This window comes from Myotis davidii, unplaced genomic scaffold (genome assembly GCF_000327345.1).
Source record: "Myotis davidii unplaced genomic scaffold, ASM32734v1 scaffold259, whole genome shotgun sequence".
Taxonomy (NCBI): domain Eukaryota; kingdom Metazoa; phylum Chordata; class Mammalia; order Chiroptera; family Vespertilionidae; genus Myotis; species Myotis davidii.
The window spans coordinates 184583-201192 of record NW_006292687.1 but is presented as its reverse complement, the minus strand read 5'-3'; the positions used below and the strand labels follow the sequence as shown (position 1 = coordinate 201192).

The 16610-nt window shown below is 48.0% G+C and overlaps 1 protein-coding gene across 2 annotated transcripts in view; it reads left to right on the top strand.

Annotated features, from left to right (window-relative positions):
- Window positions 1-16610, top strand: part of SLC14A2 (solute carrier family 14 (urea transporter), member 2) — a 159044-nt gene that overhangs the window by 107505 nt on the left and 34929 nt on the right. The window contains exons 1-5 of one of the 2 annotated variants that reach the window (XM_015565546.1): window positions 6035-6045; window positions 8195-8379; window positions 11088-11268; window positions 12257-12446; window positions 14347-14475. In XM_015565546.1, the coding sequence (XP_015421032.1) occupies window positions 8206-8379; window positions 11088-11268; window positions 12257-12446; window positions 14347-14475 (674 nt within the window). In that variant the 5' untranslated portion in view covers window positions 6035-6045; window positions 8195-8205. Of the gene's footprint in view, window positions 1-6034; window positions 6046-8194; window positions 8380-11087; window positions 11269-12256; window positions 12447-14346; window positions 14476-16610 lie in introns of those variants that run through there. The other variant, XM_006766103.2, reaches the window with a different exon arrangement.

The following is a 16610-nucleotide window of genomic DNA, read 5'->3' as shown; positions in this document are numbered from 1 at the left end:
CTACACCCCTGCCAAAGAGGGATGGGGCCCCCACCAGACACGCCAGGTGGCACACGGGCATTCCCCGCCTTGCACCATGGTCCGGTTTCTGAAAGGAGGCGCATGTTTGTACACATCAAACCCAAAGACCAAAAACTTACGCTATGTCAAGCCAGGCCACAGAGAGAATCAAACACCACTAGCCTCTGGTCCCCGCAAAGGAGGGACACCCTCAGGGAAGAGTCCAGGGCCTACGCTGCTGGGAAGAGCACTGGTCTAAGCATTGGGAGGCTGCCTTCTGGGTTGCTTAACTTCTCCCCCAAGTGCCTGCCCTCCTGCAGAGTCTGGCCATGTCACCCCCAGCTGGTGAGGGGACACCCCTGGAGCAGCTGCCCACAGACTCAACATGTCTTCCCAGAAATGTCTGCTTTAAAAACAAAAAGGCTTGCATTCTGCTCTGTTATAAGCCCTGCACCCTGAATTGGTCCCCATCAGGTACAATTAGAATTCCAGAACACTGGGCGTCAGCCCTCTCTGGGCCTGGGCCACCTCCAGGGGGACATGCCCAGTCCCAGCAGCAAGCCACTCAGACGTGGCTCCTTGGGAGCTTTCTGACCATGGCACGACCTAGTGGTGTTTTAGGATCATCCGTCCATCAGCAGTGTGAGGGGAGCCTGGGCAGCCTAGAGTCAGGGAGGCCAGGGGGTAGACCTGGACAGGGCAGGGCTGGCCCAAAGGAAAAAACAGACTGATGATCAGAGGTTCTGGAGGAAGGTCCGGCAGCCTAGGGTTGCTGCTGGGAGGGGGTGAGGCAGGGGCTAATATATAGGCACAGGAGGCTCATCCCACTTTCAAAGCATCAGCTGAGAAAGGAGAGCACGCCCCTCCTAATGTCCTTGCAAACACCATCTACTTTCTTAAAAGGAGATCAAAGGAGGTCGGCCTCTAACCCCATCCCACTCCCCAGGCCCCTGAGCCCGTCACTGAGGGCCAGAGCTCCCCTGCCAGGCCTGCTTGGACTCCCAGCTGACCCTGCCGGGGAACGCAGGAAGGTCCAGCCCCAGCAGCTGGCCAGCAGCCAGCTCTGACCCGGCAGTCTGCCGATGGCCCAGGGGAGGTCGTGCTGGCTCCTGACTCCGCTCCCACCCGACCTGACCCTCTGGCCCCAGTGAGTCAGGCTCCTCTCAGCCCACATCAGACTCATTGCCAAGAAAGCTCTGAGCCACCCCTAATAAGAGGCAGCACTTGGCCAACCTCTTGCACAACCCAGCACCTCTCACCTTCGTCCAACTGCCGCCCGGCCCCTCTCCTCTGTTCCCTTGCCCTATCCGTCTAGTCACCAGGCCTCTCCTGGCTTCGTCCCTTCCCTGGCCTCCAGGGGTGTGAGGCACCAGCCCAGGAGCCTCTTCTGTCTCCACTCCAACAGCCACTCAGCCCTGCTCAGCTGATCTGTCCCTTCCCACAGCTGTCCACCAGGCTCGAGATCCACAGAGCCCCTGGTCCAGGAGCCCACCCGGACTCAGCAAGGTCCTAGAGGGCTGATATCTCTACCTCTGATCCTGTGTCAGGATGGAAGAGGGTCTAGGTAGGGGCTTTGTCTGGTGAGCCAAACAGAAGGAAAATGGAGAAGTCTGCTCTGGAAAGAAAAAGCAGGCTTAGGATTAATCTCTAAAGTGCTCTCGGGTGCGTTTTTGTGTCCTGGGCTCTGATGGACACATCTGGGACCAGCCGTCAGTGAAAGTCCCCAGGAGTTGATGTGGGGTCCATAGGTCCACTGCCTTCTTGTCATCAGAGCTGTTCCCAATGAGAACAGGACCCCAGGCAACAGCCAAGGGCACTAAACGATGGATTTCTTCATTATTTGAGAAAGACAGTGTCCCTTTTGGTCCTTAGGTTGCAGACATTTCTGGAAACTCTCCTTTCCTATAATTGCACCAATTGCCAAGCCCTGGGCAAAGTGAATTAATTCAAAAGATATTCTGGAGAACCTGCTGTTCGCTTCTCCTTCCCCAGAGCTGCCGTGGCCTCGGGAACAGGCTGGCTGGAAGATGATGGCCATGAGGCCGTGTTAGATGACACGTTTGCTGGCCTAGTTAAGCCCACGAGGTCACAGGGAAGGCAAGAGCTTCGAATCAGCACTAACTCACAGCAGCCACTCAGGGAACACCTCCAGGCACGGCCCTGCCCACCCAGGACAGCAAGAACATGCTAGAGAGACCACAGCCTGTCCCTATGGACATGTTTTTGCCTTGCTACCAGGAATGGATAGTCTTTTGGAGAAAGAGCCAGGAGAAGGGTTCTAAATTAGTACAACAGTTCCAGCCATGTTTTCTAAACACTGGGAGAAGAATTGGGGTCCAAACATAGGAACCGGGAACTCTCACCATCTGACCTCTGGTACCCTGGTTTCACCTTGTATTGCCTGCAGATGCCCCTGCCCACACTCTGGCAGCATCCACACTGGGATTTCCTGGCACAGACCTTGTGCTTTCCCAGGCGTTTCCGTGGCCTGAGTGTACCCACCACCCCCAACATGAAAGCCTGGCACCATCTCTCCAGGGCTGGGAGGTAAGGGGGCTGCGTTCTGCTCAGAAGCTGCCCTGTCCTCTCCTTGGCCACTGCGCATCTCCTCCATTCTGTCCACCCTTCTCTCCCACCACTCCGCAGGCAGGGCCTGGGCCCCTCACTTCTGCTCCTGGGGTAGTCCAAGGGCACACAGTAGGTGCCCAACAAGAGTGCTCTTACAAGAAGGGTGGGGGAGCCTCTGCTTCTGGAGCCTCTTTGAGACCAATTGAAGCCTGGCTTTTTGGAGAGAAGCGAGGCTGATCCAAACAGCCCTTTCTGTCCACATTTCTGAGGGAGAAGAAGGTGCGGGCAGCCAAGGGGAGCGTGAGCACGCCAGGCAGATAATTATGTGTTCTTGGAAGCAGGTTTAGTGGACTGGCTCCGAGCTGAGCTGGGAACGGACTCTGAGGCCTGCGCCTTCAGACGGGACGTGGCCGGGGCAGGGATTTTGCCGTCCAGTTCTAACAAGTGGCCAACGCCTTATGGAAACTTTTGAAAATCGTTCTGTGTGGGACCAGCCAGCTTGTACTTCACTGAGTTGCCCCAGCCATCTTCCCCTTCAATCTGGGAGCACAAGAGGGGAAGCTAAACACCACTGCACGCAGCCCCTGTGCCAAGAACCAAGTCAGCAATTTCACTGCCCTAAGAACCCTCCATTGTCCTATAAAAAGGGAGAAGCAGAGGCCCACGCAGTCCCTGTTGGCAGGGAAAGGGTGAAGCTGGGCATCGGAGCTCCAGCCTGGGCTCTTTCCAGACACAGCGACCTTCTCTTTACAAGGTCATTTTTGCTGGGCGCCTCACTCCAACCCCAAAGCCAAAAATTCCCCCGTTTGAGCAGGATAAACATTCCCATGGCAAAGGAACGCCGTGTTCCCCAGAGGAGATACGATCACGTTGCTCCTGCCGAGGCTGCGCAGGCTTATGAAACGGAACACGGGGCTGAGGGCCTGGACCTGGGCCCGGGGCAGCCACCCTCCCTCAGCCCCCAGCTGTACCCTGCCCAGGAGGGTAACTCCTCCCTGACCCCCCAGCTGTACCCCACAAGACAGTTGGAGACACAGCAGAGCCCAGGGAGGGGAACTGGGTCTAATCTTGACTCCGGAGAAAGCTGCCGGTGTTCCTGGGTCTCTGCTTGCTGTGTCCATCCGAGGTGGAGAGCCGGCTTCAGAAAGCGTGCAGCTTATGTCCATGTGAGAAACAACACTGGCTTTGCTTTCTTGCACCTTGATTTCTCCGTCTGTAATTGGGACTATTGTTTGCATAAAGGAGAGACTCCAAGGTGACTCTGGATGACTCAGGATAGCACACCCCTGTGCAATCATTCATTCTTTCCATCCCTCATTAAACGTATATCGGAGGCTTGTTATGTGCTAGGCTGGCTCCCCGGCCCTGCAAATACAGAAATCCACAAGAGAACAGGCCCTCTCCTTAAAGGGCTCATAATGTGTACACACATTTTCCATCAAAAGACATATAAAAATGTTTGCAGTATTGTGGTTAGAAAAGAATATCTAAGCTACCCATTCGCAACTCCCACCTGTGTACTGATGCCCCATTCCTTTAAACACATACACACACACACACACACACACACACACCAAAAAACAACAACAACAAAAAAAACAACACCATTTTTCCTTGATTAGATGATAGACATTGCTTTTATATTTTAACATTTCTGAAATCAAGATGTTCCATTTTTACTAGCAGGAATTTTCTTCTTCCTTGGGGATGTACAAAATAAAGATACATCTTACAGTTGATAGATAACATCTTAGATTCAATGAAATACGTTTGGAAAAAAAGTTATTTTTCAACTGGACTTTTAATGGATTTCACAGCCACTGAATTTAACACAAAGCCTTTCCAAAATATTTCTATTTCACCCAGATGTGTGGTGTCACGGAAATCATGTGTCTAGATATCTAGTTAGTTGCTCCTTGCTTTTTATCTGGATGGCTTGGAAGGAATCCTGCAGAGCAGCCCGGATGCTTTATCACGTCGTGGCCACCAGAGGGAGACAGAGCGTTGGAGAGGGACAGGTTGCCAGGTTTGTTAGCTTTTGCTCTCAAACCTCCCCCTCATGCTCCCCGCAGAGCAATCTGAAACTCCGGATACTCACCTCCAGGGTCAGATAGAGAAAACGACCCCCTTCCAGGCAGGTGGCAGCATCGAAAAGGGGAGTGGGTTGGATCTGAATGATATTGGCTGATCTACGCTCAAAATCAGCTTTTGTTTAAATGATCTCCTCCTGGGAATGAGGACAGGTAGTAGACATGGCAGAGTTCTGGCTCAGAAATGCAGGGCTGGTGGGTGGCCCTATACCCTACTTAAGCTGTTCAGTTCTCATGAGACCCACATGATTTGTAAAGTTCTCCAAGGAAATGTTCCCACTCTAGTATCACCTGTAGCTTTCTGTCTTTCCTCCCCTCATTTAACTGTTTATTTATTGAGCACCTACTATGTGCCAGGCACTGTGCTAGGAGCTGGGGTTACAGCAGCCAACAGAACAGACAAGGTCCCTGTCCTCATGCCTGCTAAATGCCAGTAGAGAAGCATAAATATACAAATAAATATATCATTGAGTGGTGCAAAATGCTATAAGAAAAAATTCTGGGTCCTCTGACAGCATGTGACAGGAGAACACAGTCAGGGGTAGATCTGGGAAGGCTACTCTGGAAAGTGCTCATTGAGACAAAGCCTGAAAGATGGGTAGGAGTTACCCAGGTAAAGAGCAAGGTAGAGACCTTCTAGGCAGATGGATCCACATTTGAAGTGGAAATGTACTTACTTAACACCTTCTAGGCACTAAAACAAGGCCAGTGTGGAGCCCACGGACAAAGGGCAAGAGAAGCACAGGACAGGCTAACACCTAACGGGAACTCAGTGCTACAGAACCTTGCATGCCATGTAAAAGGCATCATTTTCCATCTGTAGCCATTGAAAGGTTTTAAGCAAGGAACTGACATACATGGATTTCAGTATTAATAAGACAGCTCTGATGACCCTGAGGAGCACGACTTGGAGGAGAAATCTGAGAAGTGGGGAGGCCAATTGGGACTTACCAGAAAGGTGGCAGCGGGTGATGGCAGCCAAATAGTAACATCGGACATGAAGGTGTTTTTAGAGATAGAAATACTGGACTTGGAGACTGGAGGAGCAGGGAATATTGAGTTTGACTCCTGAGATTTCTGAAGGAGCAGTTTGGAAGGGAAAAAGGACTTGTCCTTGGATAAGCACCTTTGAGGGGAGAGGACAGGACTTAGGAAGAAAATGAGTTGTTTCAGTGTATTAACTTTAAGCTACTTCTGGAACATCCACAGGTGTAAACTAGACAATTAAGTCAATGAATCCAATGCTCAAAACTGGGCTGGGAATGCTAGATTTTGGAGTCATGGCAAGATCAAGCCATGGCAAGAGCTGAGTTCAGCTGGGCAGGAGCATCACTAAAGATGGCCCAGAATGAGCTCATACTTACAGGAGGAACTAGCCAAGGACAGTGTGAAGGAGCAGCCAGAGAAAGGGTCAAGTGTGAAAGCTAAAGAGAGAAGAGTGTGTCTGGAGGGATGGTCAAGTCCATGGATTACCACTGAGGGGTCTGGTGAGATGAGGACTGAAGCATGTTTGGATTTGCCAGCATAGAGGTCTTACAGCAAGGGCAGTAGGAGTGGAAACCAGACTGGGATGGCTAAAGAGAAAGAAAAATGCCAAGAGCTCAATTGAGGATGGCAAGCATCAATTTAAAGTGAAAGTTGCCTACCCAGTTATGCAATTTCTGTCTAGCAATGTTCATTGCTTGATAAGAGCATGGAAAAGATGGAGGGTTGGGTTAACCTGGCTGGCATTTCACCACACAATAATGAGAGAGGGAGAGAAGAATGAGCAAGGGGGGTGAAAAAAGGAAAATGATGGGCCATGAAATTTAAGTTGGTTAAGAAAGAAAGAGGAGATGAGGGGGCTGGTAGAGGTAAGTGGTTGGGATGAAAGAACTGTATCAGAAGGTGCACTTGAGCAGGTAAGCTGGAAGTCCAGGAGGTAGTGACCAGAGGAGAGAATCAAGATTTTGAGATTTCAGAGTTTGGATGATATCAAGGCCATGTGTGGTTATGGAAATCAGTGGCTGAAAGGAAGAGGTAGTGAGTCACCAGAGATGAGAAAGACAAGGATCTGCAAAGTCAGGAAATAAATGATGAGTTAATGTCAGTGAGGTCAGTATCAATGCCTGAACATTGAAGTTGCTGAAAATTATTGGAGTAGAGATAACTATTAGGAGACCCTAAAGCAGCGGTTCTCAATCTGTGGGTCGCGACCCCTTTGGCGGTCGAACAACCCTTTCATAGTGGTTGCCTAAGACCATCCTGCATATCAGATATTTACATTATGATTCATAACAGTAGCATCATTACAGTTATGAAATAGCAACGAAAATAATTTCATGGTTGGGTCACAATATGAGGAACTGTATTTAAAGGGCCAGAAGGTTGAGAACCACTGCCCTAAAGTCTTCATTGAATGAGAGAGTGAGCAGTTAGAGGGGTAGTATAGGCCTCAAAGAAGAGAGGATTCTACACAAGCAAGGTATATAGTGTTCTGGAAGCAACAGTGAAGAACAATAATTCCTCTCATTGAGAGTAGAAGAGGAAATAGTCAGGGAAATGTTACTAATGCCGGTATAGAAAGGGAGACTTCAGCCCCTTTGGAAATGTCTGCAATCCCTTAGGAATGTCTGCAATGGTAAAGATAAGGAATGCTAGCACCCATTCTAGCGATCTGCATTCACTGGCCTGAGATGCACTGCCCTGCAACTCAGAGGAGGCAGCGCCGAGCAATAGAGAAAATCTAAATCATATTGAAGAGGCTATGTGCAGGTCCAAAGCCAACTCTCAAAGAAACAATAAAGTAAATGAAGACATAACTGAGCTGAAGGAGGCCAGAGAAGAATGGCTAAGATTACTGAATGGGAAGGGGAGAAGTGCAGGACGACCTGGGACACCAGAATAGATTGAGAAACTGAGGACTTCTGGCAGATGTTGTTCCCAAAAGCATGTCATGGCATAAACCCTGGCCCTAGCGGTCCCACACAGAGAGGAAAGGATGCCCAGCCTGGTGCACTCAGCTTCAAACAGATTATACCAGAGTTTCTTACTGTTTCTAGGGAAGGAGATGGAAAGAGCACTGAGGGCAGAGGGGAGGGAAGGGAGACTGGAGGTCAACTATAAGCAATGTAGGCTCCCTAACAATTAAGAAAACAAGTTTCTTTTAGATCGCCACTAAGTTGGAAGAGCCAGATCTATGTGTATGTATTAAGGGAAAATATATGTACAGATAGTACAACGATCAATATAAAAGGTAGAGAAAAATATTTCAGGAGTCAGAAAAAAAGGGGAGACACCTATTCTGGGTGTCAGAGAAATCTTCCCAATGGAATGGACTTTCTTCTGGACTTGGAAGAATAGGGGAGTTTTGGAAGGTAAAGTTCACATGGATGGAGGAATGGCTCTAGGCCGCTCTGGCAGCACAAACTTCTGGAACAGCAGGTCCCATGTGTGTCAGGGCAGACCATATGCTTCCTGAGGCCTCTATCCAGCTTCAGCCAAGTCCATGTGAGCCCGATCCTGATGCACCTGTTCTGTCCCTTTTTCTCCACCAGTTGCATGACCAATGAGCGGCCGCCCCTTGAAGGAGATGTCTGAAACTCACAGCAGTCCTCTCCTGGCAGAGCCTCTTTCCAGCAGATACAAACTCTATGAGTCTGAGTTACCCAGCCCTACCTGGCCCTCCAGCCCTCAGGATACACACCCGGCCCTGCCCCTCCTGGAAATGCCTGAGGAAAAGGTGAGGAATGTTTCTCCTAGGATGTTTCCCAGGTGGGGTGGGGCTGGGGTTGGGAAAGGGTAGTGAAAGGTGCTATTTCCCCAACTACCCAATGCCTGTGTTATATAATGTCACAGAGGGGCCACTGTTCAGGGAGATTCTGTCCCAAGTCAATACGTGGTCACTTCCATGATGAGTCCTACTTGGCCTAAGATGAAAATGTAGCATGTTGTGTGCAACATGATTTTAAGGACAAGAAATGTACACACTCATACACCAGTCTTCCAACCCAGTCTCCAAAATCTTGCCCCTTAGACTTGTTCCCCTGAATTACCTATTGTCTCCAAAAGGAAGGCCTTCATTCAAATGCCAGTCTTTATTTTTTATGCATTTTTATTTATTTCATCAAGGAAAAGAGAGATAGAAACATCAATGATGAGAGAGAATCATTGATCAGCTGTCTTCTGCACGCCCCTTACTGAGGATCGAGCCCACAACCCAGGCACGTGCCCTGAGTGGGAATCGAACTATGAACTCCTGATTCATAGGTGATGCTCAACCACTGAGCCACACTGGTCAGGAGAATGCCAGCTTTTAGCACTTCTTGAACACAGTAGCACAGAGGTAGCCTGGCCACTAATACAGTGGAGAGGGATACAAGCCAGCAATAACCAACCCTGGGGAGAGAGAAGAATCTGACTTCCAGAGTTGCCACACTGTATTATTTAGAACATCCAGTTTTCAACAAACAATAATTAGACATGCCAAGAAATAAGAAAGTATGGAACAGGGGAAATAAGGCAGTCAATAGAAACTGTCTTTGAGGAAGCCCAGACATTAGACTTACTAGAAAAAGACTTTAAATCACCTTAAATACAATTAAGGAACAACAACAAAACATGTCTAAAGATCTAAAGGAACATATGAGAAGTATGACCATAATATCTCACTAAATAGAGACTATCAATAAAGAGGGAATTATTTTTAAAAGAGACAAGTAAAAAATCTGAAGTTGGAAAGTATAATAGAAGTAAAAATTTGCTAGAGAAGCTCAATATCAGGTTCGAGCAGTCAGAAGAAAGAACCAGAAAATTTAAAGACAAGTCAATTGCTGGCATGTCTGTCTAATGGCTTTTCTGAACTAATTCTGGGTAGTATATATTTCTTATCATTTCTAGCCACTGATGTCTTGGGTCAATTAGCCTACTGGTCAGCCAATGATTCGACAGACATATTCTAAGGGATCTGTGTGCATGTTGGGGTATATCTCCAACACTGAGGCAGCTTTCAACTCTACCTCAGCCTGCACTTCCTGCTTGTACAGAGACTCAAACTCAGCCAGATGAGAGCGTAGGGACCTCTCAGTTCTCCTTTGAGCTTACACACTGTCCTGGTCATGTGCCAGCCCTACACATACATGAGGCCTTCTGGATTCACAGAGATACCCCCAAGCTTTTCCAACCCCCCTTTGGACATCTCATTCCTCTGTTTATCTGTTTAAGCTTTTGACTAGCTCATCACTCTCCCCAGTTGTTGTCTACCATCTTGGGCACCATTTTTTCCACTGCCCTCATTGCCTTAATGGAGGAGAGAACTTTAGGTGTATAATTAAAATATAATGCAAGCCATGTGTGTGAGTTAAATTTCTATTAACACATTTTTAAAAAGTAGAAAGAAGAAAGTGAAATTAATTTCAATAATATATTTTACTTATCCTAATATATATGAATCTATATAATATTATCTCAATATATAATCAATATAAAGTATCATTGAGATAGTTTACACATTCTTTTTATACTAAGTCTTTAAAACTCACATAAAGCACATCTCAGTTTAGATTAGTCACATATCAGGTGCTCAATAGCCACATGTCCTGTTAGCTACTACATGGGACAGCACAACTTTAGAGCAAGGAGTCCTGACTGAGGGGTCCACAGATAGAATTGCGGGGTAGGAACTTGGGAGAGGGGGTAAGTCATCTTTATTTTTCTTAACCTCCAACAAACTTTCACATTTACTTCAATTAAGAATATAGGAAATGAACAACAGTCATATTAGCACATGTGAGATTTTTGTCCTTGTCACAGATTGGGTTCCCCTAGGAAGCTGACTTGGAGATTTGCATATAAGAAGTTTACAGGGGTATGCCACTGGGTCAATACCTGCATAGAAGTAAGGCAGCAGGATTAGAGCAGAAGCTGGGCTATGATGCAGTCACCGTAGAGGCCTCGCTGCTCCTGTGGTGAGCACTGGACCTGGGGTGGCCCTGCAGTGAGTCTGAGTTAGAGTGGAGAGGCCCCAGGTATTCACTCCTCACTACCCTGAAGTCATAGTAGGCATTGGGTCTGCCACGGCTATATGTGTATCACAGTCTTTTCTAATATTGTGGTCAGTGCGTTTCAGTGTCATTCGTTTTCTTTGTAATGTTACTTACTTTTTTCATTTACAAACATTTACGTTCTGAAAGGAAGTCCACTGGCTTGCCAAGTTGCCAAAAGGGATCCCTGGCACAAAGGGTTAAGAAACGCTGCTGTGAAGAATGTGTGGAGATCCTGGGCAGAGCTGGTCTGAATGGGGCATTTGGGGCACCGTGAGACGCAGTGCATATTTGTCTTATGATCCTTTATATCAAAAAGGAAAAAACCTGGCAACCTTCTTTATCCCCAAATGCTCCTGCTCTCAAAAAGCTAAATTATCTGATGTTTTGTCGTGGCTTCTCCTGAAAGGATCTCCGCTCATCCAACGAAGGGAGCCACATCGTGAAAATTGAAAAGCCCAATGAAAGGAGTAAAAGGAGAGAAAGTGGGGCAGCCCCCTGGGACTCGGCAGGCCGGGAAGGCATCAGCCTCTTCCGAGCAGTGAGCTACCTGACAGGCGAGATGAAGGAGTGCCGGAGCTGGCTGAAAGGTAAGTCAGTGCCCAGGGAAGAAGCAGCCAGGCCAGGCCAGTGGGCCAGCCCTGCCTCTGGCTTGGAGAGAGAAAGCTGCTCCCTCACTCAGCCATGGTGAGGGCTCCCACCGATGGGGTGTGCCAGCCCTGAGTTGACTCGGGAAGGCTTAACATACCCTAATAACTTGGAATCCCCAATGTTTTGGAATTAAATGCATTTCACTCACTTTAATTGTTTGAAAATCCTTCACTCCTTCAGGGAATAATGGAATAGCTTTCGGACAACCACTTAGCCTATAAGCCATTTCCCAAACAAGCTGATTGGTCATTCTTTCACTTTTGCTGACTGTGTATTATGTGCCAAGTATTGGCATCACCCCACCAATATTCCAGAGTTTTTTCTTTTTAATGTCTTTCTTCTCATCATTTCCCTAAACTAAATGCTGCAACAAACACACCTCACCTCCCTGCCCCCACCTGTACGGGCTGTACTGGAAACCAACCCAGAGAATGAGATCGATTATATGTTCCCTCTTCTGGTCCTGGCTTCCTCCAGGTCCTGACTCAATACTATTGTCACCGCTGTACTAAAGTCACTTCTTTCCCAGCTTCCTTTCTCCAGACTACTGTCTCTGCTGCTCAGATACCAGCCCTCAACTGAATCATACAGCACCACATACAAAGAGCTTCCTTCCCTCGCCACCCCTTCCCTTGGATCAATAAATTTCCCTTGGAATGCTCCTGGGGCTTTCTTGCCAACCAAGCCAATGGCTGGAACGGCATTAAATTGGTCTCAGCATGGTGCCTCAGTGTGTACTGCAAAACTAGCACCCATGCGAACTGACTGCTGGGCCACTCAGAGATGGGCTGGGTGCCAGGCTGAATGAGGGGAAGTGTCCTGGCTCAAGCATCCCTGTCTGCCTTGGTTGCCACGCCAACCAGTGGTCCAGCAGGGAAGCACAGGCTGGACCTTGCTGATGGCTCTGGTTCTGCCCGTCTCTTTCAGATAAGCCGCTGGCCCTGCAGTTCACAGACTGGGTCCTAAGGGGGACTGGTCAAGTGATGTTCGTCAACAACCCTCTCAGCGGGTTCATCATCTTCATAGGGCTCCTGATCCAGAATCCCTGGTGGACAATTGCTGGGGGTCTGGGGACCGTGGTCTCTACCTTAACTGCCCTTGCCTTGAGCCAAGACAGGTGAGTCCCTTTCCATGTTGGTCTTGGGTTTTGAGGCAGACATGTGGAGAGGTGATTACTTGTGTGGTCAGCCTACCTTATCCTTTCAGCCAGGCCAAGGTCTCCTGAGTCTCAACTTTGAACTGGTCATTGGAGATGAATTAAACCACGCCTATGCTCACAGAATTAAACCACGCCTATGCTCACAGCAAATGACAGTGCCAGGCTCCATTTAGCCATAGAGCCTTCTGGAAACACTTCCTCTGTGGCAGGTGCAGAACATTTAGGCAGTTCTTCCCTCATGGAGCCTGCAATTTAGTTGAGGGGGACAAGACTAACAGGCAAGAAATGTCTTCTAATAATATAGGACAGTATGTAATACAGAGTTTGGAAAAGGCAAATTTAAGCCAAATATGCATCCGAATAAAATCCAATCCCTCAACTTGGTTTCCAAAGCCTCTTTAATGCACCCACACTGCCTACCACTCAACGTCACACTTGTTCCCAATTGAGCATTGTTGCTTCTGTGTTTCTAATCCTGCCATTCCCTCAATCTCTCCTCCTCCAGGGAGCCACCCTGATTGCCCCAGTGTACTCTGACCCTTCCTTTCTCTCTGAACAACCACAGACCATACCCCATTACTATATTAGATGGTTCTCTAATTGCTTTCTGAGTTTTCTCTCCCTGGCTATGTTCTAAGCATGTCCAAGATGAGAAGTGCAGTCCAAATGTTCCATATTCCGCTCCAGTGCCTAGAAAAGATTTGAGCTTCATTGCTGATAGGTCAGTACCATGTCCTACACCATAAGTGCAGAATTTTAGGCACCTTACATACGCATTCTTCCAAAGAGCCATGACTTCACCACTGCCCACAATGAGCCACTGACACAGCCACATATCCGGGTCAGAACCTCCACCACTGCCCTCCATCACCACCCCTAGTATCCAGCCCCTATCACCACAGCCCACTGATCCGGAGACTGTACTTTACAGATAGTAACCCAAAGTCAGCAACACTGATGCTGCCGTGCTGTGATGGAACATGATCCTAATGAAGATCCTTTGGCATTGGGGTTGAACCTAGTTTTATAGTTTTAATGGTCAGAACAGGGGTATAAGGTAATGGTTTTCCTCATGAAAACCAAATCCAGAAGCCACCAGACTTTTGGCAGAGAAGAGTTCTAGGAGGCCATCTCCACAGGGAAGGGCAGCTGTGGAAGCAACCCCTAAGGCTCCCCCAATTTTATCTCCCCAAGCCTTCCTCATTTTATTCCCACTGCCCCTGCTATACCCAGCCACTGGTGCTGCGGGACTTCACAGGTATGGGCCAGCCATCTTTGCTGTTTGCCTGAAGCAGCTTGAATGTAAAACAAAAAAAGTACTAATTCTAACACCAAATGCAAATGAGAAAATAGAGAGAAAATGCAAGCACAATGAAAAATAATTATTTTCCCAAAACATGGATTTCTGCTTCTCAGATAATTACTCTAGTCCTGAGGAGATTCTGAACACCCCCCTTCTCTTCCAGCCCCCCATCTACAGCTGCCCCTGACCTCCACTCCCACCCACCCCCCTCTCTCTTACACCCACACACACACACACACACACACACAACTTCCCGGTGTTACACCTCAGGTTTCTTTCAGATTTCCCTCTACATGTAGCAATCTGAGGCTCCCCTGAGAAGGAGAGTGTAGACACAGAGAAGACAAAAGTGTATAATTTAATTCTAGATCAGCAAAGGTAATCAAGGCGCGCACGTGTGTGTGTGTGTGTGTGTGTGTGTGTGTGTGTGTGTGTGTCTGGAAGGTGCTGGCAGCTATTTGATTGCCCAACATCCATCGAATAAACTGACTCCTCTGTGAGCAGCAGGAGAGAGGGACAATGAGGTCAAATGCAGATTACTCTGCTTCCCCCCAGGTCCGCGATCGCCTCCGGACTCCACGGGTACAATGGGATGCTGGTTGGACTGCTGATGGCCGTGTTCTCCAAGAAGTTTGACTATTACTGGTGGCTTCTGTTTCCCGTGACCTTCACCTCGATGGCCTGGTGAGATGCCTCATTGTTTCTGCTCCTAGACCCACAGAGCCCCAGGATGACTGCTGTGTCTAGAATGGACAGGGATGTGCACCATCACCAGGCCCCACATCTTCACAGTCAGGCTGGTCTGTCCTGAAAGACATTGTGAAAGTCCATGAGTTCAGTCACACCCAAGAAGATCATGTTTGAATCTGGAGTGACAGGGATCCTTTAAAGCAACAAAGCACCGCACATTTGGTCTCGTGCTGACAGTCCTCCTTGCATGACAGGCGTCATGGAAAAGGCTGACATGCATTTCCTACATGCACAGTGCTAAGCAGTGTAGGGCTATTACTGTCCCCGCGTACAGAAGGAAAGACCAAAGCACACAGAGGTTACATAGTTTGGCCCAAGGTCACACTCGGTAAAAGAGATCACTACTAGCCTTCTGAACCCAGAGCCTGCACTGCTAAACCACAGGCTCTGTAGTAATCATCTATTCTGTGGCCAAACCAAGATCCAAAAGCTGAAAACTCGCTGGTGATAGATGCATAGAGCTTTCCTGGACCAGTGCATCTGTATTCAGAGCATAGAACCTTTGATGAGAAACATCAGCTGAGATCTTACTGTGAAATCACCTCATTTTGCAGAAGGAAGGTAAAGTAAGGTGGGAGCGTATTAAGAACTATCCACTGGGTGCAGGGTGTGTGAGGCCTTTTACTTGTGGGGGCCTTAGTTTACTTGCATCTGCACCAGGTCTGCAGGGTCCGAGGGCGCCTGCTGAATGCAGAGGCAGGAGGCCCGAAACGAACCCGTAACCTGCAGCCCTGGGCTCACCTCGTCTCAGACATGCTGACTGATTTTTAACATCTCTAAGAAGCAAATGGCTTTCTTTGATTTCAAAGTCTAGAGTTACTAAAAGCAGTTAGTTTAATGTAGTTTAAGTACTGTTCCATTACTTTTTAGTAGTGCTTGCAAATAAATTACTACATTAAGCATTCCAGGGAACTTATGTTTTTTCTTGGGGCTTCTTTCTTAATCTATCAGGACAAGCAGCTAAAGCAGTCAATTCTATGGGGATTTCCTTAATATCCCCCACGGGCCTCCATGTAAGGAGTAGGAGGACTTGTCCTTATTTGCATGCATTTGGTTTATAACTGCACAGATTAAGCCCCTTGGCACAGTTCCTCAGCCACATCACACTGGGTGGCAATTTGTCAGCCCCACCCTCGCTTCCCAATTTTAAAGATAAACACCACTGAGCGCCCTACTCTGGGCTGAGCTCTGTGCTACTGCTGTAGTTGTTCACTTATCTCACTGAGTCCTTAAAAGCCAATCCACAGTATAGGTATTAGCAGTGTCATTTTCCAGGTTTATCCAACAAATGTTTGCTGAGTGCCTGAGATATGCATGGACTATTCTAGGTGTTGGGGACCATTGTGAGCAAGAGAAGGTCTCCATCCCCTCAGACCTTACATTTTTCTTGGCAAAGATAGAAGTAAATGTATGAACCAGTGAATTAAAAGGATCACTTCAATGTGTGATAAGTACTTGAGGAAAACAAGATGGGGCAAATGGAACAGATAGTGATTCCAGATGGGGATGTCAGGACACCGCTTTGCAGAGGGGTGTTTGGCCTAAATGACAAGAAGGTGCCTGCCATCTGCAGATTTGAGTGAAGGATGCTGCAGGCAGAAGCAGCACGTGGACAAAGACCCCAACTGGAGACTTGTGATGTGTTCTAGAAACAAGACCAGTGGGGCTGAAACCCAGAATGGAGGGGGGCAGAAGGTGAGGCCGAAGTAGATGAGGGCCCAGGCCCCATATGCCTCGTAGATAAGTGAGCCTTTGGATTTTCATTACAACTGTGACAGGAAGCAGCTAAAGGATTTAAGCAGAGGAGTGATGCGGTATGGTTTAAATCTAAGCAAATCACTCTGCTTGCAGTGTGGAGGATGGATTTCAACTGGACAAGAGTAAACACTGAAGGCATAGTGAGTTGTTTGCTACAATAACCCACAAGGGATGAGGACAGTCTAGAATAGGGTGGTATCCAGGAGGTGGCGAGAAGTGGTTGGGCTTGGATATATTTTAAGGAAAGTAGAAGCAATAGGCAGATAGAAGATATTTTTTTGTCCATGGTACTAAAGATATTACCCAGAAAG